The following is a 25,525-nucleotide window of genomic DNA, read 5'->3' as shown; positions in this document are numbered from 1 at the left end:
TTTCTGTGCAGTAATATTTTATTTCAACTATACGTGCCGAGTTAAAAAAATCAACAAAAACATGAAACAAACAAAAAAAAAAACATTATTATTTACACATTCACAGTACAACTTTACACATATCTACACGCCCAAATACTCTGGAGATAAAATATACAGCTGGCTGTGCATAGCCATTATACACAGTATTTAAAACAAACATACGTGAGATAAAATGTTTCATCTACACATACATTAAAGTCTGACTGAAATATAAAGGCTTCAGTTTGGATTGCAACGAAAAGACCCAGGTCATATTGCAATGTACAAGGCAGTTGAGCAGTGTTTGATGAGTGCATGTCTGTGATGTCGGTGTGCATGTGTCGAGTAGAAAACAGAGCATAAACACTGGTTAGATGACAGGCAGAAAGCCTCTACATACAATCATCACTTGTAAACAAAACGTGGCTTTGGGCTAACAGGCAACTGACACTCAAAAAAAAAGAAAAAAAAAAGACTGCAAAAGTCACCCAAATCATGTACTCACTGCTACAAGAAATGATCCCCCTAAATCGTCCTTTCTGGCAAACAGAAACAATCCCCTTCCCAACACGTCTCGGGAATTACAGAATCTGCACCACTGCCGGCTATGCCAAGGGACAGCTTTCATCTGAACATTTGAATACTGTGTTAATACATTGGCAGTGAGCAGGACGGGCTGGACGTCGAGCCTTCTACTCAACAGCGCAATGTCTTGACCGCCCCTACATCCCGTAGTTATGAAAGTACATTCACTGCATGGCACCACTTTGTCGTGGAATATCACAAATCTTCGCAACACTGGCAGTAAAAGGGAATAAATAATTTTAACCCAATAAGTATTTTCCACTGTCCTTTTGGGGGACTTAAACTCCCAAGTGGAATTAGTTAGAAACTTTTTTAGACAGACATCCTGCTAAATTTCAAATTGCTTGTATAAAAACATTTGCAGAACATGTGACACATACAGAGAACCAATTAACATTGCCAACAATATATACTGTACTAATTTGTTTTGTGAATAAGGCACACAATGCACAGATTCAGGTTCAGTTGCCTAAAAATATTTATACCCTTTATTTATATTATTTAAGTATATACAGGACCTTGTCATTCCCAGCATGACTTATTTGGACACATTAGTGAATGTTGAGTTGATTGTACACTGGCCTTTTGCAGAAAAGAACTGCACTAGAAACACAGGCTGTGGAGCACATGACAAGAATATTATGTTGTTGCACTGTACTGAGTTCAGATTCGTTTTTCCTCCTTAGGTTTATTGCAGGGGCAAACTCCTGGTAGCCTTGTGTTATTAGGGGGTATAAGTCTAAGAGAACAGAAGTAAGCTGAAATGTCAACATTGTATAAAATTATTTTGCTACTTTCACAGTGGTACATTTAATGAGAGACAAGAAACACTTGAAAATAATGTTTAAAAGTATTTCAAAGCGGGGCGATATTATGTATTTTTAATACTACTACTACTAATGAGAGAAGACCAGTAGAACTCCTAGACAAGGGCAATTAAGAAAAGGATGCATTTCAGTCCTGGAGAAAAATATTCTATCCAATGTTCTAGTCTCAACAGTGTGTTGATCTGTACTTTTCCACCTCTGTTTACAGTATAACACACAGACTCAGACACAAGTAAATGTCTACACCCATATAAGCTGTCCTAGCATTGGTTGAGGAAACAATGCATTAATGACAAATGCTCTGTCTAAAACCCATAGCAGCAAATGTCAAGAAGTCAAATTTCCCAGTGAGTAACAGAGTCCCTGCTTTCAGCATACACCCAACATAAGCAACTTCAGCCCAACCCAACCAAATGATCTTTAGTGTGTGACACAAAAATGGATGCATCCTCCTCGATTCAGATTATAATGTTGGAATAAAAGACAGTGACTCAAGTCTTCAACCCATCTTAAGGTGCTTTCACTGACACGTGGAAACTCAAGACCAAATATATACGCTACTTTTTCAGAAAGTTGCTTCTCTGGTTGACCGAGACACATTCAAGCATTCACATCCTTTTTCACCTTGCCTGGTACTCAGTTTAGTTGCTTGTAGTCAGATGTAGCTAAAGCAGAATGCACACAATGAATATTAACTTTCTTTATTTCCCCAGGCGTATCACAACCACAGTCATCGCCTACCTCTTCTCTGATCAGTTCACATTAGTGGGAAATCAGTGCTCAAGGGCAGTGACAATTGAGAACATTTCTTCAAGTATTCTACTACTTTTGCCCACACGTATGCCACACTGGCCTGTTGAGGATGCCCTAAACCTTGTACCTTACATTGGAACAGGTGGCACCAAAACCCAGGAACAATGGTGAGCAGCAAATTCACCACTGTCTGCTATTCATTCCCTTGTGGCTACTGGGTGCAGGGAAGCCGTTGGGGTTGGAGGGAGGCCCAGTAGGTTTCTTTGGCCATGTGGTGTCTTGCCTTTCCAGTGCAAGTTAATGCACATGCCATTTAAAGAGCATTTAAACACCTCAATGTGATATACAAACACACACAAGGCCTTATCCCATCCAGACATCCCAAGCCCTTGAGCACAAAGCTCTGCAGACCAAGAGCCTGTTTAGAAATGTCCATGGTTGTCCATGTTAATAACTGTACTTGTTGACCACTCGCATCTGTGGAGTCTGTGGAGGAAACCCATTGGGTTTTGGGGGCACATCTGGCTTTAATGATGGGGTCCTTTTAAGCCCTGTTCGGGGAAGCGAGCCATGCCCACTGTAGCTGCTCTGTCGAGAAACAGAAGGTGGGTGGGGTGAGTGCATCCCTGATGCCACCATTGCACCATGAGAGTCAAGTCTAGAAGGGGGTGTTGGGGGCATATATCCCCCTCTGTTCATACTGTGCTGACGAGACACAGACACCCCCATGGTTACTCCATTTGGTGAGGTCGATAAGGACTGCCTGTGAGAGGCACTCCGGTGGAGTTGGTAACCCCCTCTTTGCCTTTCAAGGGTCCCACCCATGCTTAGGCTTCCTGTGGGTGTAGTGGGAGTGGAAGGCATGGGAACATCAACCCTTTTAGTGGGACTGTGCCTTGGTAGAGAGGAGGAGGGAGAATACAAGGAAGCTTCACGGCTGGGCACAGCTGGCGGTACTTCAGTCAGTTCCTCCATTGGCTCCAGCATGAGATGAGGCCTTGGGCGAGGCCCTGATTCTTCTTGTAGAATGGCCTTTGGGTTGGCCACAGAGTCATTAAGATGTTTTAAAAGATCATTCAGGGTATTCCTGGCATCCACAGACCTCTTCTGATCTTTCCTGTTTCCTTTACAATCTGGAATCTTCAGTTGCTTTTCAGAAGAATGTGGCAAAGTTTCATCACCATGGTCAAGGTTAGGCTGGTCATGTGTAGCATTGGGCAGCACAACTGCACTGGGGATGTTGGAGTGTCCCAGGGCAATATGAGGGTGGTTGGAACTTGCATTAGCAGGTGCAGGTGAAGAAGAAAGAAACTGTGGACTCTTTGCTGATGGGTTGGCTTCCTTATGGGGCCCGCTGACCTTTCCATGAGCCTTTTCCCACTGGTTCTTGATGGGCTGTAGGCCTTTCTGCTGAAGTACAGGAGTGGACTCTGGAGTGGGTAGAGCAGCCAGTTCCGGGGGCTGACAGCCATCCCGCAGAATCATTGTCTTGGTGTCACCATTGGGCGTATTCAAGTCTTTACCGTTGCTAAGCAGATTGGTGAACAGCTTGGGAGAATCGATGTTGCTTTGGTATTCCTAAGAACATAAACGTAAAGGAAACAGTAAGATAAGACACAGCTTTGCTTAATTTTTAGGTACTTGTTGCCAAAACATGTTGAAGGATAAATTACGTTTTCTTGTTGTACCTTTACAGGGCTGTCAAATAGACCATTGAGTTTGACAAAACTCCCAGTTGAGTCAGAGCAGGATGGTGCAGACTCCATGTCCTTGTGGACGTGCCTTGGTTTACGAAGGACAGAGTCTCGATAGCAGAAAACGATCAGCCCAGCCAGGAGAGCCCCCATCAGAAAAGCAGCAAAGACGCAGGTGATGAGGATATTCATGTGGACCATCTGGTTACTGTCACCAGTACGGATATCCCATACACCTACAATACAGTGACACAATGGTTAACACCTCAACGAATACACTTGCCATTGGGGTTATTGAATGACACACACTTCACCATATACCAGAAGAAATGTTTGTGTGTAAAACAATCATGCTGAATTTTTCACTTTTACGTTTCTCACATACAAAGCACCTACATGCAAGTCAACTACTTTCACATTCTTCAAACTAGTAAAGCACAATAAAGGACACATATGGTGAAATTTGGCAGTCACTGGTCTGTACCTGCATCCATTTCACCATCAGGAAGCACTGTTAGTTCAAAAGAGTTGACTTGACCAGCATTCCACAAGAGGCTATCATGCTTCTAAGCATCAACAGGAAAAGAGTGCTCTCTTATCTGAGATGGAGCCAAATTGACTTTTTTTGCAGCAGCAGCAGGATCTTGGTTGGAGAATAGAGATGCAATGTTTGCATTCAGAGCATTCAGGAAGCTTCTGCTCTACACAAGGTTTGTTAGTAACCACAGACACGGAAGGGGGTTAGTGATCCACTGTACAGCCACAGCAGTGGTGTGGCACAGGAGGCCCAGTCAATTATCTACCAGCCAGGATAAAGTGTCACTAAAGCTAGCCAAAAGATTTCTAGAAAAAAGGATAGAAACAAATAAAGAAAGAAGGTGATAGGAAGTAAATAACTTGACAGGAAACAAAAAAAGCAAAGAAAATGAAAGTGGTGACACAAAACTATAACAGACAAAAGCAACACAAATAATGTAGAAATTCTGTGCATTAAGTGCTCTCCACAATTATTGGCACCCCGGGTAAAGATAACGACAACACCAAAAATCATGGAAACACATGTTATGGAGACATTTGCTGAGATATGTGCTGTTCTTTTTTGCAGTATTCAAACAGGTGAGTTTGGATTTTGTATGTTTTTCAGCCTTTTTCTAATTGAAATACTGCTCTGACTGTGGATATAGATAAGTTCAGATGAGTATCTATTATAGCCATTTGCTGACTTATTAAGATCAACACAAATTTGCCTACCTTTAAAGACACTCTCCTGTATGTTCCTTTCAGAAAAATGACTAAGAAAAAAAGGGTTGAGTGTCATGTAATATTTGTACCCCAGGTCGTGGATTACCCTTTAAATACTTCTAAACTTTATTATCAACTCAATAAAAGTATAAATAAATATAAACAACTGATTTGGTTACATTTATTTATTTAAGAATAGGCATATTCATGAACCCAACATATATGCATATATTTATATACCTACACATACTCCCATAATACACAAAAAAAACATTTAATATGATTTTTGTGTAAGTTGTGACACTGGGTATTCAGCAAGAAAGTAATTTGATAGCACTGAATAAATGTAGTCAAATTAAAGTTTGTTTTCTAAAAGCTAAGGCATTTTTAAGGCTTTCAATCTATCTCTACCAAGGTTGCCAATAGATATGAAAGACGCTTCTTGCTTTTTGCTGGTAACTATTAGACCAGCTTTAACGCAGCATTTTTGGCCTCCCTAGGAGCCTTACCCTCTGGCCCCCCTGGGAGAGAGTTTAAAGAATGGGATGTGGCTGGGTCATCCTGTAGCACAAAGCCTGAGCCGTAGAGCTCTGGACGAGGCCCTGAGCTGGGGCTTTGACTGGGTATGAGTACTGGGGGCTGTATGGGCCCACTGGGTTGGACAGTGACTGGTGCAGATGAAAACGCCATGTCTGTGGTGACAAACAAACGGTTAACAAATTGTGCAGGAGTGTAAAGCATACTGTTATCCCAATTAGTAGGCATGAGCAGAGCATTTGTGAGAGAAAAAAAACTTTAAAAAGCAAAACAAAAAAGAAAAAACACATTTACAGAGCCAAAACAGTGCATCATTGAATATTCTAAACAAGAAGAAAAATATTGGATTAAAGTGTTGGAGTTGGTACACAACATTACGGATGCTAAGAGTTGAATGGTTGGCATGCATAAGAGAAGATGGATGAATCAGGAAAGGAAGTGATGCTATGAGTGGTTCTGTGCTGTGGTTAGAGCACCTATGTGGACTACGTTGTTTGTGACGGTGAAAAATGAAGCGTTAGCATTCAGTAGTTGTTTGGAACAAGAGATGAAAAGTAGCAAGGATGGAAAGAATAAGGGTGGGAAACGCTGAACTCAAGGAAAGAAACCAGTTGAGTAAAAGATCAAACTAACCAGAGGTAGGGTCGCCAAATGATTTGTAATCTGGCGCTGAGGTAGTGCCCAAAAACACTAAAAACAATTAAAAGGACAAGAAATCATTATAAGGGAATTCAGAGGTAAAAATAAAACTGAACACTTAAAACCTGCTTTGACAACTAATATTTAGCTTCCTAGCAGCTTTTTTTTGTTTTTTTATTTATTCTGACTGGAAGCCCTCTGGTTCTGATCAATACTGAGGTTCAGCCTTGGTCATGTTTAGCCAATACACATGAAGAGAAAAGTGCATTTAAGTGAGATTCCTTAGGATTATAATTGTCCACTCATAAAATGTAATAAGACTTCTGTCATTTGCATGAGCTAAGCATGACCTTTTAATTGTACATGTCCATGTGTGGGCCTTACAGGCAGCCATAGTTACAGGTGGCCATGTACTGTATGTAGATGTGTGTGTTAATAATGCGAATACATGTAAGTGGTAAAGTTACTGGAGTGGTTACTGGTTGTGAGTGTGCAGGCTTATGGTGTATGCAGAGATGGGTTTGTGTTTCATTTGTGTACAGTCTGTGTAAGTGTGAGCATAAGTGAATGTGTTTGTCCGCGTTGCAGGATCAATGGCACGGCATGGCGATGAGAGTCATACCTTGACAGTCTCCAAGGTGAGTGGTATTTCCATATTCAACATCCTGTTCATATCCTTTCCTGAAAATATGAAGGGAAAGGCTTGCCTGTTACTTAAAGAGTTGCAACGTGCAGTCTTGCTTTCTCATATTTAGTATTTTGTTTTCTTTTTTTGGAAACTGGCGCTTGAACTCACAAAACACCAGGCTGTATCCTCTCACAGGCTCCATGAGGCTTCCAGCCACAGTAAGGATCTCTTGATGCAATGCATGACCTGGCACACAAACACAGTGAAAAACGGGCTTAATGATTATGGAAAGAACATTGTTATCATTTGTGACTGACTGAACATTAACCATACGGCCGCCTAAGGTCAAACCGCTATGATGCCCTTTATGATGTTTACGTGAAAAACGCCTCAAATAAGGTCAAACACCTATGAGTGACAGTACAACCCCGTGCAATGAGTACAGTCTCACTTACTTTTGGCAGGAGGAGTGCCTTTCACAGCGACTCAGGGGAATACGGATGACACAGCTTGAAAAGGCAACATAAAGGCTGTGTGTGTTATTGTCCACATGAAGCGAAAGGACACGCTTATCATCCTCACGGTTAGACGGGCACCTGGAAGGAGATGATAGAAACCTGTCAGCAAACTCAAGCCTCTAAGTGACAGTGGATGGGGACACTTAAGGTGTAACCTTTTGTCCAAGCCTAACAGCAATTTAATCTTTAACATGTGACGCTTCATCAGATAAATAATCACTTGCACTGCAATTGTGGAGAATGCAGGCAGGCAGACGCCGCCATGTGTGCCGGGCGCTTTTATTTTAAGAGTTGCTGACTCACCAACCGAAAGACAAAAATGGGAAGAGAAACAGAGAAGAAAAGCAAATACAGAGATGGAAGAAGGTTAACGTAGACCTACTTGGCCCTATTGAAGACATCAATCTCCTCCAGCAACAGACTCTCATTCAGGGATAGAAGGGAAGTCTTCGCTAAGACCTTAAGGACGACCCCCGACTCAGCGCCGATGAAGACCACCGTGTAGTTCTTGTGGGGTCCTGCTTGGCCGTCTACAGCCAGCGCTGTTAGTCGGTACCTTCATAAGTAGCAGAGAAGCATCAGTGAAATTATTATATATCTAAATAATGTTTAATCAAATGCTAAGAATCAAAATACAAGGCAAAGCAATAGCTCTCAAGCCAACACTTTTCTTCATAATTCACTGTGTGTCTAGTCCATTACTGCATACTCTTACTGCTATTTAAACATGAGGAACTTCAACTGAATGCAGCTTTTCCTGAAATTGCAAAACGGCTATCTATTTGGGAGTGAACCAAAGATCTACAGTGGGAAACATTGAAGGCAAACAGAAGTGTCACATCGCACATCCCTGCCTCTATATGGACCCTTCATCTATACCACCCAAAGGGGGGTACAGCCCAATTAGACGCACGGGTGTCATCTTTTATCTAGGTGAATATTTTGTTTAGCTTTTAAATAGAACCAAGATTTTATTAATTCCCAGTATTTGTAAGTAAAAAATGTAAACTGGAAAACATGTTGGATAAACTTTGGGCACCAAAAAGTCGTGATATTTACCCCATAAAGATAAGAGCTTGTTTTTTGTGCATGTTTCATGTGTGATTCCAAGTTTTGTGAACTTCAAGTTGGGGTTGTTTTATATTTTGAAAATACTGCTTTTCACTATAGACATTTTGGTGAGTATATATCCATTACTTGACTAATGAAGATCAACACAAACCTGCCTTACTAAAAAGGCATGTTCTTTTCCCACAGCCATCTAAACTGCACATAGTTTATACTAATGCGAGACTGTTATGTACAGTCTTGTTTTTCTTTTTGATTTAGAAACCTTTCAGTCCCTCTAAAAATAGTCATAACACAAACGACGTAAAAAAAGGAAGAAAAAGAAAAAAACTAGAAAAACATTTAAGGTTTCAAACAGGTCAAAGGAAGCCTTTATCCACAAAAGTGACATATAAACATGTCAGTAATGACATAAAAAACTTGGAACCGTACTGTATATCACACTGGCACATACACCCATTAATGTGTGTGTCAGAGTGTAGGTCTTGTGTTTCCATCGACAGATGTTTTTCCATGTATGCTTACCGGACACGTGTCTTGGTGAACCAAGGCTCGTCCCCAATCGAAGGCACAGCTGTGTCCATAAGGGGGTGGGACTTGATGAACTGCAGGGTGTCGTCTGGAAACTCCACAGAGCTCTTAAAGGATGCAGCCGGACCATGACCTGCACAACTCCCAGGCCTAAGATATGGAGAGTGCACATGCACAGAGGGCAAAAGGTCAAAGATCGGGTCTATACCGTCAAACCAAGGAGCAATTATAACATACAATGAAATGAATGAAAGCGCCGGGACAGTTTAGGGAGGGGGGAGTAGCAGGTGTCTTTTGGGGTATGGAAAAGGCCTCAGCTGGAAACATAAAATATACATATGCATGATTATCCCTCATCAATGATTTACAGGGGTAATGAGGTGCAACGCGGACTTTGTGTTTTGGACTCAGGGCAAGGCTGCCGATATAAGCGCCAACACTAAACTAGCTAAATATTCAATGCATTTAATTATGCCAAATTAATAATTTAATCACCAGCAGATGGCAAGTGTGTGTGCTGGGTCAAAGCTAATAACCCGGTGGCTTGCTTGTGAAAACGATTTGATTTCACTGGGTTTAACCATGACAAAGAAGGACTAAGAAAGAGAAAATTGAGGTGGTTAACAGCTGCTGCTCAAAAAAACAAAAGTTCAGTAATTCATAATACTCTTTAACCACCTTACTGCGCATGCCCTTTCCCTGTTGGGATTGTGTATTGAACGGTGGGCGTATTGCCTTGAGTTAAAATTCTAACCGAGGTTTTGGCAGCTTCTCCTCTGGAAATGGCGTCCACACAGAGTCAGGGGTCTTCTGCTCCTTGAACCGGCCCATGAAAACTTTCTCTATATCAGTCATGGAGAAGGCACACACTGCTGACCCCGGAATACTGTGGAAGGGATATGACACCAGTGAATAGGGATGTTTGAAGAAATATACAGCCCAAGATCCTCCCTCTGTGGCTCACCTGTTCATCTGTGTGGTGAACACGCCCACCACAGAGGGAACTCCGTTGACGTCGATGATGTCGGTGATGGACTGAAGCACGTCGAAGTAGAAGAAGGACTCCCCCGGCACGGAACAGTTCAGCCTCGCCTTCACGAAAGAGGTCCAGTGCTTCTCCAGTACTCGCTGCGACCCGCCGACGTCATTTTTGCAGATCCGGGCCACTCGGGAATAAACAACCTGCGGGGGGATAAAAGAAGGTTGGAGAGAGGACTGAGGCGAGCGGAAGAGGACGGCATCTCCATGAGTGTCACTAAAAACACTTCAGGTTCTTGAATAATGAATAACTCCATCCTGTAGCAACTCAGCACAAATCACTTAACACACACACAACTCATATTTAACTCCGTGTGAGGAGATTGTTCACCCCGAATGAAACAAACGCAAAAAAATGTACTTAAAGCAGCACTGTGCGAAAGTGTGTCTGATTGCACATATTACAGGGGCAGAGAGCATAAATGAGGTACATGAAGCAGTCGGCTTAGACGCTTTAATAATTCACCAGTGCAAACCTCCATCAGAAGCCAGGTGTCACCCCAGCATTAGTAGAGGTAAAATATTTAGTAGCTAGTGGCTGATGGAAGACGCCGGCTTCCTGTGGCCGGCCCAGCCCAACCCAGGGTGAGGTATGGTCAAACGCAAAGCTGGTCTCCAACGTGGACCGTCCTAATTCCCATTACATGACTGTTTGTTGGAGTGTGAGGGAGATACAAAATACAAAGCCTGTAGGGGGCAAATCCTTTTACTGTGTAATGGTCTTACATTTGAAAGTCATTCCCAGTAAACGCTGGATGTTGAAATTTCCCTTTCAACTGGGATGTGATTTATAGCCGTCTTTCCATCACCACTGAGGCTCATTTATCGCAGCGATTCTAACCTGTCCACTAAAGCAGGGACGTCCTGCACACTGTGTTTTGGAGGAACATCCATGGTGTTTAGATCAGAGGTTGCACTGTCTTACCTTTCCCAGGTTGCTGTGTTCCACGGCAATCTCCCGGTAGAAAAAGTACACGTAATTCCCAAACTCGGCTGCATGCAGGAAATGAGGTTCTGAGGGGAAGAGAGAGAGAGACGGGGGGAGACGCAGGCAGAGAGTTAAAGTGTATTTCTGCACCGTCACCACTGCTGTGGATGTTGAATATTTCAGAGATTTGTACAAGGCCGTATATGACAGGGGTGACCTAGATTGCCTGGGAGAGAACAGGCCATACTCCCGTGAAGCTTGGCAAGGCAGGAAAGCTCTCTATCACTCCAAAAACAGCTCTGACAGTCACATACGTACATGCACCATGGCATTTAGTTTTTTGGCATGTATTTCCAGAGAAGAATTCAGAGTGACGGATGGCTTTTTTTTTTTTATTATTAAATGATACGGTACTATAGTTTTGCTGGAAATGTTTCCTCCTCTGCAACAATATTCTCAAGACTTGGTTGAAATTTAGCCAATGACATGAATCACCTTCCCTTTAACAGGTTTAGTTTAGAGCTTGATTTTTATTCATACAGTTCAGTTTTTACGTGAGTAGTTTTTACATCTTTTTGATTGATCACAGAAACGGCACTTTATGGAGCCCAACCAAACATGATCAACCAGGAGATGAATCTGTATATCGTATATAATAAACCTCCTCATGCATTGGCCACACAATGAGATTTCTGGTAACTGTGTCGTAAATTATGAAATGGACTTGTAGGGGACTTCATAAAACAAGCATGTGTGGAAGTAGTTTAATGAAAAAGCTTGGCATGCAAGAAACCTCAGCTGAAAATTGTCTCATTTACATTTCCTGCACAACATTTCAAGTTCAAATCAGTACATTAAAGTATCCAAAATGGATATCTGGAATCTTGTCGTCCAAAAACCTATTTTAAGATCAAAGTAGATTTTTACGGATGCCACCAAAGTGACTCTCCTTAACACCTCAGCAGTCAAAAGCTCATCATCTGCCATGTTGGTTTCCAGCAGTGGCCAAACTATCTAGTAGACTGTATTAGGGTTATTTGTTTCTGGCTTAATATAATATGCAAACTTTCTGAGAAATTACACTTTTCATTTTTATTAGCCACAAGATGCAACCATCAAAGTGAATAGAAATGAAGGCTTGAAATGTTCACCCACTGTGTGAAGGAATCCACATGTGTTAAGTTTAACGTTTTTAAGATGTTCTAATTGACTGACGTCCACCTGCACTGTTCCGTACAATTGAAAAGCACAGAAAGGGCCATTTGCTCACCTTTCAGCCATTTGGAGTCGTATTTGATGGTTCTCAGTGCTGATCCATCACCCATACTACGGTAGATGACAGAATCACTGGCCTGGAAGTCAGCAACTGTTGCAGAATACAGCTTCCCCTCTAAGAAGCCAAAAACAAATACATAAACGGTCACAAAAAGTAGAAAGAACAGATACCACTGCTTCTCGCTGCTTTTTTCTTTTATAACACTTAATTGGGTGAGCTGTTATCGCCGCAGGCAGTTTTACCGTAGCAAAGACACGGAGGTGATAATGAGAACATAAGTAGAAACACATTAGTTGTTCTCCTGCAAGACTACATATGCGCGCCGGCGGGTGTGTGTTCGACCCGTACCAGCGAAGAGGGCCACGTTGGTTTGCTTGGAGTCGAACGGGCACCGCGCCAAACCATTGATCTCTTCCCCGTCAAACTCGAGGTTATCCAGCTAAAGGAAACACAGAAATCACCCACACATCAGAGGAGACCCAGCGGAAACATGGGCACATCTAAGCGGCTGCATAAATTTGTCAAATTTGTGCAGCTAAGCGGGTTTCAAATGAAAAACTGAAATCGTCCCGGTCCACTGACCCTGTAGTATCTGCACATGGGGTTGAAGCCATTGGTGCCACAGATGAACACCAGGTCATCATTTCTGGGAACCAGCACTTTAATAAAGTTGTGGCACTCATCCTGGAAACAAACACACGCACACACATATAATGAAAATCCACCCGCTTCTTTCCTCACAGTGGACACTTTGTCAAGTCCCTTTTTTTCCCCATACTTACTCTATGTTTTCCCTTCACAGCACACATCTCTCTGTCACCTTGGCCCGATCGCCATGTTAACTTCTGTAAAGACGCACACAGCGCATTAGACATGTGCATGTCAAACAAAATACACACACTTGCACTCAGATACAGCCCCCCTTCTTCCCCCACCTCAGTTTTTCCACTCTCATTTTACAACCTGTCCAGTTTGTGATGAATGTGGCTCAGTATTTTCTGAGGAGCCCTTTCAGAGTCTGTGGATTGAGAAAGCAGCTTGTGGCGAGAATCTTACCCGGTAAGAAATGATCTCATTCCTGTAGGATTCTCTCAGACTGACGAGGTACACCTGATCCCTGCAAACACACAACAACGTCACACGCACGCTTCCGTCAGAACAACAACAACGAAAACACTGAGAGGTTCAAATGGCGTGGTTGTTTTAATCTTCTTTTTTTTGCGATTTTTCTGAGGCTCTGGGTCAATTCACAACTTCATCAATTTGGAACCCAGTTTACATTACAATTTTCACTATTCTCAATTAGATTTTACACCTGTAAAAAAAAATGAACTCCTTTTGTAACCTCAAACTAAAACCACAAAGAATCAGAATGTTAGCTTTTTAGAAAAAAAAGAAATATACTTAAATAGATCTTCGTCAACATACTTTAATCTCATTAAAATTTTAATGCAACCGAAAATTACAGTATGAACAAAACACAATATTAAACTCTAATCTCATTGGCTGCAATTCTAATTTGCATTGTGATCAGTTGTTTCTTCATGACAAGTTGCGATCCCCACATCAAACCAAAGTGGTCTCCAACTGGTAGACAATATTCATTTAAGTCATGGTCTAAGTAAATATTCTGACAGAATATGGAAAATCAATATCCGGTATGAAACATTTTTCACACCTGACCTTATTTTAATTTTAAAACTAAATTACAGATTCAGAACTCAGTCCCAGAAATGCTCCAAATTGATACTAGGTGGGAAAAAAACACAAAATAAAATGGTAAATATATTCACACATTTGAAACCTCACAAGTCTTAATATATTGTTCCGGTTTACTCCATATTGTTGAAGGTGTAACAACCTTCAACAAGGTTGAACCTTCAACAGCACAGAAATTGATCTTGAAGTGGAATAAAACCAAATTAAAATGTTAGCTAAAATCATGTCCAACTGGACTACAAACTGTCACTTTGTGGTTTAGCTAAAAACCACTGATTGTTTGATGTGCTGGAAAGACATTGCTTATATATTTTGTACAGTCCATGGTGTATAAACATGCCTCCACATATAATGGCAAATATTTTGCCTGTTCAACCATTCAGTCTTCATTGAAGGAACTGAGCGGTGTTATTTTGGAGTATCCCATTTATAACTTAATCATGTCAAAATGACAATCATACCACCCAATGTAACTATGCAAGTGAAGGATGAGTTTGACTTAGTAAATGATAAACTAGAACTGCCCGACTTCAAAATTCCCTGATTATCTGTGTCCTATTTATTGAGAACCATTTTTTTTCTTTAATCATTACTTTTTCCATGTTTGATTCATATGAACTATGTTTTGTTGATAATGGTGTGCCAATAGAGACCATAATGTCTCTCTTGGCAGACAGAAGGTCTTAGGACTGCAATGTGGGTAGCATATGTCTACAACATATTTTATCTACACCTGCTGAGCTAGATGTACACCGCCATGACTCAATGTTAAAACACAAAGGTCAAAGAAAAATGAGGATTTTAAATAACAAGCAAGAGATCATCAGCACACAGGGAAACTTCATGTTCAGGATTACCTCTCTGAATGTCCTGAACGCTCTCTCTGCATGAATATTACCAAGGGTTCGATAAGTTAACTCAAATGTCGATGGCTTGTTTAAGGTGGTCCGTATAAACAAGCAACGGCGGGTAGATACAAGTAGATAATCAATGAATTATAATTTGAAAAGGTTAGTAAAAACCATCCCAACACAGCAAACAGATCAATATGGTTAATGGTTTCTTTAGTATAAGGAAATGAAAAAATGCATCCCAGCATGTTGTCTACCAGTGAAATGGCTCTGAAGAAATAGAGACAGGCAACAATTAGGGCTCGCTTTGATTGCTCTTGATTTATTTTCATTCATTTGACGATTGATCAGCGCTTGGACAACATATTTCTTACTCTTTTTTTTTTTTTACTGAAGGCACAAACTGGCAGGAATAGGATCACACCTGACAACAAAGCACCATGTGGTGCCTGCAGGGACTTTAGAGAGATGTTTCATATTGTTGATGTCAAAGCAATTTCGAGCAACAACATTAGTGCTAGCAGTCACGTTAATTCCGCTGGCCATAAATACAGAAAAAGACATGTAAGGATGCCAAGAAACCCCCCTGAAAGCACGTCAGGCGGGCGTGATGGATGCCTTCATTGAATCAATACCAGCCATATACATCAGATGCAGGGCTGGAAGCCACAGATCCAATAACACTAAGAGCTTTTTCACCCGTATGCTTGTGTTTACGTGCCAAGCAGTGACTGAGTATATTGATGTGGGGGGATGTGAGAAAGGGAAAGACGACAGATCGAGATGGCAAATGTGTGTGTGCGTTAAATATACCTGCCAGCGATGAATAGCGTGTCCTGGATTTTGGTCATCAGCTGAAAGTCGAGGCGATGCTGGGAGTCGTTGACAGAGGGCCTGCCTCTGAACACAGGGTACCGCCGTGTAACTGCAGAGAAATCAGACACGCACTTTCAGTTGGAATAAATAATCTCACTCCGTTAACGTGACTGCTCTGATTAAAATTAAGTTCATACAAAGGCTTGTATTAAGACACACTGCAAATCACTATTGCACTGTTGTGTACGTTCTCAACAATCAAACCTGCATGTCATTAGTTTCCTGTGTTAGGTGGAGGCTGCTTATGTCAGCGTTTTTGCTTTGTTGTTCCAGTGCGTAGCGGAAATGGAAATGAAATCTTCCCAACGCTACAACTGGCCGTATAGCAGAGTGATTTTATGAATGTGGCACCATGGAGTGTGAACTGCTGACAAGGCAAAATGGATGGGACTCTGCCTTTTGTGTTAATTCGGTGTAGTAAATGAAATGAATAAAAATGTGGAGCCTGAGGTGAAGAGGTATTACATGTGATATGAGCGTTTTGTGCGTGCCCACTCACAGTGCGCGTCAACGACGTCTAGGGGCACGATGTCCTCCGGGAAGCTGACTGCGAGGAGAGTGCGCGAGGCTGCCAGCAACAGCAGAAGCTTGCTGAGCAGAAGCGCAGCTCCCTGGCCCATGGCTGCTCACAGACGACGCTTCCTGTTGCACACTGCTGGAGATGTTACCTGGAGACATGGAGAAAAATTCAGGCTTGTTGTTTCCTTGGATGTTGGTGGATTTCGTGCTACGGCTCAACGGTGACGTCAACTCTAGTCCTACGAGATGCGTGTGAAAAGCAGGTGAATGTATTTTTTTTTAAAAAGTTCAGCTGTGACGTAATGATGCACACTTAACGTTGCCTCTGATTTATTGATGACTGGGTTGTTGATGGCGAGGCTTGGCCACTTTCCTCCCATAACCTCTTGCTGCATCTGCTCTCTAAAAGGAAGGTCAGCCAAATAGAGTGGTGGGGGCGTCTCTGTGTGTGTTGGAGACAGCGGAAGTCCACCCTGCGAGGGACGCCTGCTGTCGCCGTACATCTGTGCTCTGATTCATTTCACTTGGCCGGGCCCATCACTAATCAGCGCATTGGCGCTTTATCGCCACTGGTAGTGCAGCCTCTGCTCTGACCTTAGCAGAGTTTTATCAGTGCTCTGCTGGCAGGTGTCACTCTGGGCTTTCCGTGGAGCTGGTCTGCTCTATTTTTATCGCAAGACAGTGATTCCCTCACTTGCGTCTGCACTGCGACATGTGTACAGTTGTTTTGACACGGTTGTAATTTTAGGAGATAATGGTTTACACAGTGTCTGATTGGAGATATGATATGCCAACGGTTGCAATGGCAATAATTTATCGTGGGCGTGGCGGGGGGTTTAATGTGTGAGTCGGTGTGTGAAGGAGTACTTTAGGGACACACTCTGTCTGTGCATATTAATGACTGGTGTACATTCAAATATTTATAAGGCAAACAAATTATTCATGGAGGTAAAGCCTGAACGGATATAAACAATTTACTGAGAGACGTCACACAGGCAGGGGGATGGATTAGCTTGGAGCACACTGAGATACCCAGACGCATACATGAGGCTGCGCATGCATAATCGCACTTTCAAATGCTAGAATGCAAGGGCTGTGTTGGACGCACAAATAGGAACGCACACACAGAGAGAGAAAGTATCGACTCATTTTTCAATTAGCCCCAAAGCACACCTGCTCCACTGCTGTCTGTGTGCCCGGCCCTGCCAAGCCATTAGCACTTTGATTGATCCACACAGGAAACATGGCTGATCAGCGGCCAGAGAAGACACATCTATAGCCCTCACCCTAATCACTGTAGCAATGTGAAGACATTGTAAACTGAAATCTGATTGGTTCAACTTTTCAAAAGAATCACATATTTGATGCCGGCGCCGCCGGAGTAATTCTTCAGGTATTAAAAAATACCTACACCACATGGTTGTCAGGTACCAAATTAGACTGTAAAATCAAAGTAAGAGCGTCATGTGAGCATGCAGAGTGCATAAAGACGGCCTTTATGCTAACACATTGATATAAAACATGCTGCTTTTTCACCCTAATCCTGTGTTGATCTAAACAGTTACAGCTCGCTGATCAAAGGGAAGGGTTGTTAGCTGGAATCAGAGTAAAGCCCATGTGTTTTAGTCATGAGCAGTGTGTAATCATGGCTATTCAGCGCTCTGTGGGATACTGAGGCCTTTGAAAGAGCAGTGTCATTAACTCTGAGTAATGTAATGCCTGTATGAGATGATGCTTAAGCTTCATCAGTCCACATAATAGTTAAATTAGGGGTTTGATGTCTCAGCAGAAATTGAAAGATTTCTGGGACCAGAGGGTTATTTTCACAGAGATCTATACTGAGCACCTGTTAGGATCCTGATCAGAAGGAGAAGTGATGTTGCTGCTCTGTAAAAAAAAAAAAAAAAAAAGCCTGCTGGTGTCCCTTAAAAGCATCACATCTTTTTTTTTTTTGAACTACCTTCTTTCTTTGGATGCACTCTTGCACTGAGAATTGTGCTATTTTAAAATCTCGTGCAATAAACTGCTGAGTTTCGAAGAGAAGCTTGAGACAGGAATAGATACCAAATGCTCAACAGTGGGGGGAAAAAAGCGGGAGAGCTATGAAAAGTAAATAAACTGAGCTGTGCAGTTCTACTTTATGGTGCTTTCATGAAAGCTGCAGGCTGTACACATATCCCAAACTTGGCGGTGTTCGCAGGTAGATCATTTCTTCACTTGTCAAAAATTTTTGCAGCGCTGCTATTCATTGCCTCGTCAAAAACATTCCAGTTTTTCTTTTTTTCTTTTACTAAACAATCCAGGAGGAAAACACTTCAGGGTGACACTCGGATATAATCTTCCTTGCACGGCTATCGCCACCGAACTCTGAAGGAGCTTTCTATAGAAACTTTAGTATAAGGTCAGTGATCTAAAATTACCTCTTATTCTCTTATGAGGCCCAGTTTGTTTTCAGTTGCCTTCGCGCTCTCTGGTTCCTGCCCTCCAGTGTCTGCACGGGGCCATGTGCACGAGGCCATGTGCACGAAGGTGTGTGCGTGCGTGCGTGCGTGCACACAACGCCTCAACAAGTCTGGAGACGCTCGGCTTGTCACGCAACTCAGTGCCATTCAGCGCTGCCTCGCTCTGACTCTGTTATTACAGGCTTTTCAGTGTCCTACAACCACGCACTTTCACTGCCGACGCCGCTGGCTCCGGTCCACGGTGTTATACATGGGGAGGGGGAAACAGAGAGGGGGGAAGGGATCTGCTGGATTTTTGTTTCTACTGACAGTGGGTGACTTGGGTCTCTAGCCCAGTTATGGTGGTTGCAGCTCCAGCTTTAATGTTCCAAGCTTAACGCGACAGATTAACACTTATCCTCCTCTTAGCTGTGTTTTCACTGGCACATGTAACCTCACCTCCATTGTGACACTGGATGGAAGTTGTTTTTTACTTGCAAGGAGGTCCTTCTCGGAGGGATTGGGGATCATAAGAAAGAGTGGCAAACAGCAGTGCATGAGATTTTGTAAATTGTGTGTGAACTTGTGGCGTGGATGTAATCCCAGCAGAACAACGGCTGCTGTTCGGGGGCTCCTCCACTTGTCATCTCACACTACGTGAGCTGTGAACCTAACACAGGAAACCAGATAACTAAGGAGTGGGGTTTCAGGCATTTCTCTACCCTGTGCATGTTTAAAAACACATGCAAACATGCGTGACTTTTCAGGCCTAAAGCTGTGTACATCCTGTAACGTGGTTTTTGGTGCTCTCCTACTTGGCTTGGTGAAATTAATCCAGATGCAGCTCCACTGGAAGGCTGAGTCGGCCAGATGATTAGAGCAGCTACCAAACACGCACAGAAACGAAATCTATTCCCTTCCCACTTCAGTAATAAGCATAGCACTCCTAACTGCCAGCTATTTATGCCAGGATTACGTCTGACGGGCTTGGTCGGACTTGTTGCTTCAGAGATTTGGCATAAAGGGAAGTTTTTTGCTTCCTTGAATGCATGCTTCCAAACTTTTCCTCCATAGCTCGACGAACAGGGGAGTGAAACAGGAGAAAGGCTGCTCTCAGCGGTAGTTCTGCACAAAAGCCGTACATTGCAGGTGTGACGAAGACACAAAAGGGGGCTTTGGGCAATAGAACACAATAGAACCGCACCCCCCTCTGGCCTGTGGATCCATGTTTATTGGATGTTTCTGATCACTAAACAAACAAACTGGAGCCAAATGTTGCACACATGGTCAAGCTTTTACCACTCTGTCTACTTAGCCCAGGCAATCAGCGATCAGCATTTTAGGGACACCATAAAGGGATAAAAGTGGTCACTGTATGGTTTAATGGCGGCTGTTCTGGGGTTACGGCCGGCTGTAGAGGAGGTTAACGGTGGTCGCTCTGGTCACCGAGCTCTGACCCTGTGTCCAGCCAGGCGAAAGCAGGACACACAGACCAGCTGTGCTGTCCGGAAAAGGTGGAAAAAATAAAAATTAAAAATTAGGGCTTGTTCTGATGTTTCATCTGGCCCATGGTGTGGTGTTCCTCCACTACATGCAGTTTGTAATTACAGCATGAGCTAAGCTCTGTGATCTCTGTGGCAGGAGTTCAGATCCTTTAGACTTTTGGGGATTTAGATGTATTTCTAAAGGAGAGCGCGAGATTATTTGGCAAACATGGAACCAGCATTTAGATCATGAGTCAACTATCATCATGCTTAAACATTCATTGAGAAAGCAAAAAGAAGAATCAGGTTAGTTTAGGAGTAGCTGTGTGCATTTGTTAAATAATAAATAAAATGATATGAAAAAAAAACACAAAACAATATAAGCACTTCTTGTTGCTTTCTTCATCAAATTTGCCCACATTTTCTAACACAGCAGATTGTGGAATTACTCCAGAACTCTTTCTGAAATCCCAATCCGCATATTTCTTCTTTCACTCCAAATGTTCCAACTTTGCATGAGGATGTTTCACCCCTGTCCTGACTACAGAGTCCATGCTCCAGCCCCTGCTCTAATGCATGCATTGTGCAGACCGGAGCATGAAGGCATTCGAGTTTTGTCCGTGGTAAATCCTTTCATAGCCCTTTTAGTCCACATGTAGGACTCATACAAAAGAACAACAAAGACTCGGGGGACAGCGGTGGAGTGACATCAGCAGTGATGGGGCTGCGTTTGGGTTTTTTTCTTTAACTGCCTTCATTGCGCTTTATTCATGCCCAGAGCTGGGCTTTCATGCCCCCTCTGTCTGCGAAAAGGTTAGCAGCGCTTCTGCTGTTTACTATTCAACGTCAAGATGGCTTTGAAAAAAAAGGAAAAAAGCTAGGATGCTTTAAAAATAGCAGAGGCATCAGAAAAGGAACCACCTTCCTGGTAACTGTCCGCCCATCTCCTCTTATTGTTTAACAGCCCACTCTTTACCAACCCCTCCAGTCATGTGCACCGCCACCAGAAGTTGATTTTAAGACATAAAAATAAGAGAAAACACTTTCATAATTTCACTCAACATTTCATCAGCAGTTCGATTCATTCTAGTAACAGCAAATATGGATGTTTGTACAAAATAAACGTTGAAATATACGAATTTTACGCACAGCTTCAACGGGCTGTAACCCTTTTTCCACAGTCAATCATCAACGAGAAATACTTTTAATTTCATGGACGTTCCAGCCATTGATTAGCTTTTTGGATTTAAAAAAAAAAGCAGTAAACCGTCCAGTTAGAAATTTAAGGTGCGCCTTGATGATCGCACACAGCTTTGGTCTCAAAACGCAGGAAATTAGACACTTTATCCTTAAGAAAACCCCACATGTCACCTACCTTGAGCAGCCAAATTCACGCATGAATGAGATATTCCGACTGAACGTTATAATCCTTTGATAATCCATATACGAGGAAAAGCCCAGCCTGTGATATTCCTGTTGTTTTAAGCTCCATCCGGAACCCCACTTTTTTCTCTTTTTTTGTCCCTCCTTCATCCAGATGCACTCTGTGATTTTTCAGCTCCGCTCTCCGCACGCAGGAGCATTCTGACTCGGGCTCGGTCTCCGTTCCCCGGGCCCCCCTTGCGCTCTGATGAGTGATCTTCAAAGCTCTGCCACGACCACACAGCCCCCACTATACCACCATCCCCTCCCTCTCTCTCTCTCTCTCTCTCTGCCTCTCGTACGCCAATACACCAGCCCCTTCCACTACTATTAACTTTGGAAACCAGTGAAGAAGGGCATAAACAGGAACGATCGTTTCCTTACTATCCAGCTTTCTGACTTTATTTGCACGAATTCATTTGGAAAGAGCAGCGCGCAGGAATGGCTCCCATCCACCGATGTTTATCGCAAACTAATCACTTTGTTTATATAAAGCAGTCCAAGTTGCATGTTTACATCAACCGCTTTCACTTATTTAGTTATCTTATTAAAAGTTGCATATCAGGGTAAACAATTCAAACGTGGTCCCGTCTTTCTCCAACGCTCAGTGGGAAGAAGCGTCCGAGCTGAGCAGATTAATTTTGTCACCTAGAAATAAATAACAAACAGACTCTGGCTTGAAATAAAAACAGTCCAGAGTCCCACTATTCCCCCCAGTGTTTTTTTTTTTTTTTTTTTTTTTACAGATCAGCACAGCGCCCCTGTCAGAGGGAATATATTATAGTTTTCCTAGGAAAAGACTTCTCTAGTTTTCCTCCCTCTTCGACTTACACCGTACAGTGTGTGGCGCAACAAAAAGTACATCCACGTATCATCTGCAAGGGACTCACCTCATCTGAAACGGCTTATATATATATATATTTTTTTTATGTATATATATCCTTTTTACGCGCCGCTTTTGGTAGTCCAAAAAACAGAAAATCTCTTGTGCGCCTCGTAGTGAATCAACTTCTCCTGGCTGGGAGAAAAACAAACTAATGCACGGCAAATGGTGTAATTCGACCCGAGCAAAGTCAATCCATCCACTGCGAGGACCGCAGCCTACCAATAAGCAGCGCTCTTGCTCCAGTCCCTCCCCCCCACAGTCATCCATCTCGCCTCGGTTGGTTTTTGGGCTTTTCTCTCTCTCTGCTTTACTCTGGCTTCATTCCCTTTCTTTCCTAAAGCCTGGAGAGAAAGGAAAAATTGACCCCCCTTTTTTTCAGTTCTGCTTGTGACCCTATATTGCCCCCCTCCCCCTCCTTTCCCCAACTTCCCAGTGCTAAACCCCATCCCCCCTTCTTGAAGTCAGAAAGAGAAGGGATCCCATTTAAAATCATTTCAGCTGAGTTGTGTCAAGTCAGTAAAACAGCTTAAGACCTGTTTGGGTTAAAGAAAGAGAATTATCTTAAATGTCCTTCTTCTTCTTGAGAACTATGTTTTTTTAAAATGAAAATAGTGACTGGATCACTTAGCTAATTGAAATGAAATTTGAAGTTTTACCAGAATTACTTTTATATGAATTCCTTCCTTTTTTTCTCTGCATTGTTTTAACATAGACGGAAAACAACAGACACATTCAATCTCAAAATAAGAGCTGTTGCAAACAAGATCTTCAATTTCTGTTTTAAGGTTATAAGTGGGCCATGTCTTATCAGTCGAGACATCTCTCTTGACCATTTTAGGTGCCAATGCAAATCAGAAGATATTCACACTGATCCACATGTTTACATACACAAGAGTAACGCATGTGATTATCTAAAGCTCGCTGCAAAAGTGAGATAGTTCATGATTTCTCAAGCGAGGTTACGTGAAAAGGTTAGAAGTAGTTAATATGTTACCTGAAGTAAGTAACTTATTTGTCATTTTCATTTGTTATAAATTCAGATTAGCTGGACCTGGAAGCCAAAGTTAACATACCAGGATCCAGTTGGACACTTACAGTCTTGAGCTATGCTTAATACCCCAAAGTCTGACTCTTTAGACCAATTTGAACCTTTCTAAGATATTTTTTCGCCAACAGTTTGAGGATCACAAACACAAATTGTTCTTGTAATTCAAACCCAGCCTACATGCTTGGCCTTAAACCAGATACATATCTGATGTATTTAAACGCAGCCGCAGTCTGTGTGACAGCTAGACAACGTTTCCGGTGAAATCTCTCACCTAAAAGTGAAATGTTGGGGAAACACTGAAATATTTGATCAGTTAAAAGAAATTGTATCTTTTTGAATTGTGAAAATGCCTTGTTTTCCTGGATAATCTGGCAGAAAGCGCTTTTGCATATTTGGTTCTTTGTTTGTGTTTCAGAGAGGAAGATAAATGGTGGCACAATGCCTCCTACAACAAATTATCCATATAAATAATCGTCTGCTTCTCTCTAAATAAGAGCTCAATGGTCACATATCAGCTTTAAGGATTCACAAAACAACATTCACAAATTATGTTTTTAATGTATAAACATTGTTAACATGGTAAAAGTCCACTTAGGCCCACTTAATCCAAGAAGCTGCTAGATTCGTCTAGAATCAACGACAACTCTGGATTTATTCTAAATTAAGCTATCAAGAGTGCAGTGGGATAACTTATTTAAAAGCCTGAACTATCCCTTTAATCAACCTCTCTTTGTAGCCAGCTTTTACACACACACGTCTAGCGCATTTTTGGGTGTGCATGTAAACATCAACGTATCAGTGTGAGCATCTTCTTGTTTGCATGCGAATCTGAAACGGCCCCCGAAAAGTGACGGGTCGTTCCAGTCGGGTCTGCGAGGCCAGACAAAGGAAGCCCATTTGCACCGAGTTAGAGAATCAGGTTAGCAGATGCGTGAGAATCCACCCGCACTGAACTTCCTCACCCACCGGCACACATGCTCCTGACAGCCCCCATTATTTGCTCCAATACTCAGATCTGCATCTCAATACTTGCTGATCCTGGTTTGGCATGTTTTTGCCCTGGCTTGCTCCACCCTCTTCCTCTCTTTTTGAGTCTTTCACAATATTCTATCTGTTCTGATGCAAACCCTTTCTTCTCCTAAGGTGCCACATGCTGTTGTTCTCAAACACGGTCTGATCTCGCTGAGGTTATCTTAGCTGATGCGCTTTCTTTTGTTGTTTATGTGACTTTCAATCAGCATCTTATTGTCGTTCTCTGCACCATCTAATCATTCCGGTGTCGCTGTCAGTCCTGGTTACGTCTGTGTGCCGTCCCGGTTTCCTGTGGGGACTGAATCAGCATGAGACTCTACGTGGGAGAGGATGTATCACATAGATAAATCAATGTGTCTAGCAGAGGGAGGTCTTATCTGTCAAAATGGATGAATAAATATCTGGATCTGTGGGTGTGCAATGATTGGCTTATTGATTGGCCTTTGTATTGCGGGGAATTGGCCATTTAATTGGTTATGCAATGACAATGTGATAGAATTTCAGTTGCTGGAGTATCCGTTTCAGTCTTACTCTAAATACTTAAAAGCCCCATTTTCAGACAAACCAGCTTTTACACAGATAAACATTTCACATTAGTCCCTTGCAAAAGTGCTCAGTGTATTTATCTATGAATTTTATATGACCCACTTAAAGTGTGGCATCATTTTTGAAATAATTGCAAATGGATACCTGGGGTTTTCTGTTGTTGTTTTTTTTACAATATTGTAAAGATTTCGTCGTGAATCTTGCGTAATTAGTGGTGCTCATGGTCACTGTAGAGAAGCTGCAGAGATGCACAGCTCAGCTGAGAAAATCTGCAACTATTAGTCTTTCACTCCACATGTCTGACTGATGTGGTTGAGGAAAAATCAAAAGAAATCTCATTTGTGGTTTTCCAAGAGTAGTGTGGTAAAAAGCCAACAAAGCAAATAAAGCAAATAAAAACTTAAACTGAAGGTTTT

At 42.3% G+C, this 25,525-nt stretch overlaps 1 protein-coding gene across 7 annotated transcripts; it reads right to left on the bottom strand.

Moving 5' to 3' along the window:
- sema6d (semaphorin 6D) lies at window positions 1-22,672 on the bottom strand. Of its 7 annotated transcripts, none has more exons than XM_028015393.1 (20): window positions 22,488-22,672; window positions 16,231-16,399; window positions 15,669-15,780; window positions 13,342-13,402; window positions 13,068-13,130; window positions 12,868-12,969; window positions 12,634-12,724; window positions 12,280-12,399; window positions 11,007-11,095; window positions 10,008-10,225; window positions 9,798-9,929; window positions 9,038-9,193; window positions 7,827-8,000; window positions 7,382-7,522; window positions 7,095-7,172; window positions 6,921-6,979; window positions 6,293-6,349; window positions 5,632-5,814; window positions 3,860-4,116; window positions 1-3,764 (listed from the first exon to the last, which is right to left on the bottom strand). In XM_028015393.1, exons 2-20 carry the CDS (start codon window positions 16,349-16,351, stop codon window positions 2,634-2,636), a joined length of 3,345 nt encoding a protein of 1,114 aa, XP_027871194.1. In that variant the 5' UTR covers window positions 16,352-16,399; window positions 22,488-22,672; the 3' UTR covers window positions 1-2,633. The 7 variants fall into 7 exon arrangements, with proteins under 7 accessions (XP_027871194.1, XP_027871193.1, XP_027871195.1 ...); XM_028015392.1 differs by lacking the exon at window positions 22,488-22,672 and adding an exon at window positions 21,551-21,830; XM_028015394.1 differs by lacking the exon at window positions 22,488-22,672 and adding an exon at window positions 21,551-21,829 and having other exon boundaries at window positions 3,875-4,116.
- Window positions 22,673-25,525: the final 2,853 nt, after the last annotated feature.

This window comes from Xiphophorus couchianus, chromosome 4 (genome assembly GCF_001444195.1).
Source record: "Xiphophorus couchianus chromosome 4, X_couchianus-1.0, whole genome shotgun sequence".
NCBI classification, from domain to species: domain Eukaryota; kingdom Metazoa; phylum Chordata; class Actinopteri; order Cyprinodontiformes; family Poeciliidae; genus Xiphophorus; species Xiphophorus couchianus.
Note: the sequence above shows the minus strand (reverse complement) of the source record. Positions and strands in the feature narration are given on the sequence as shown.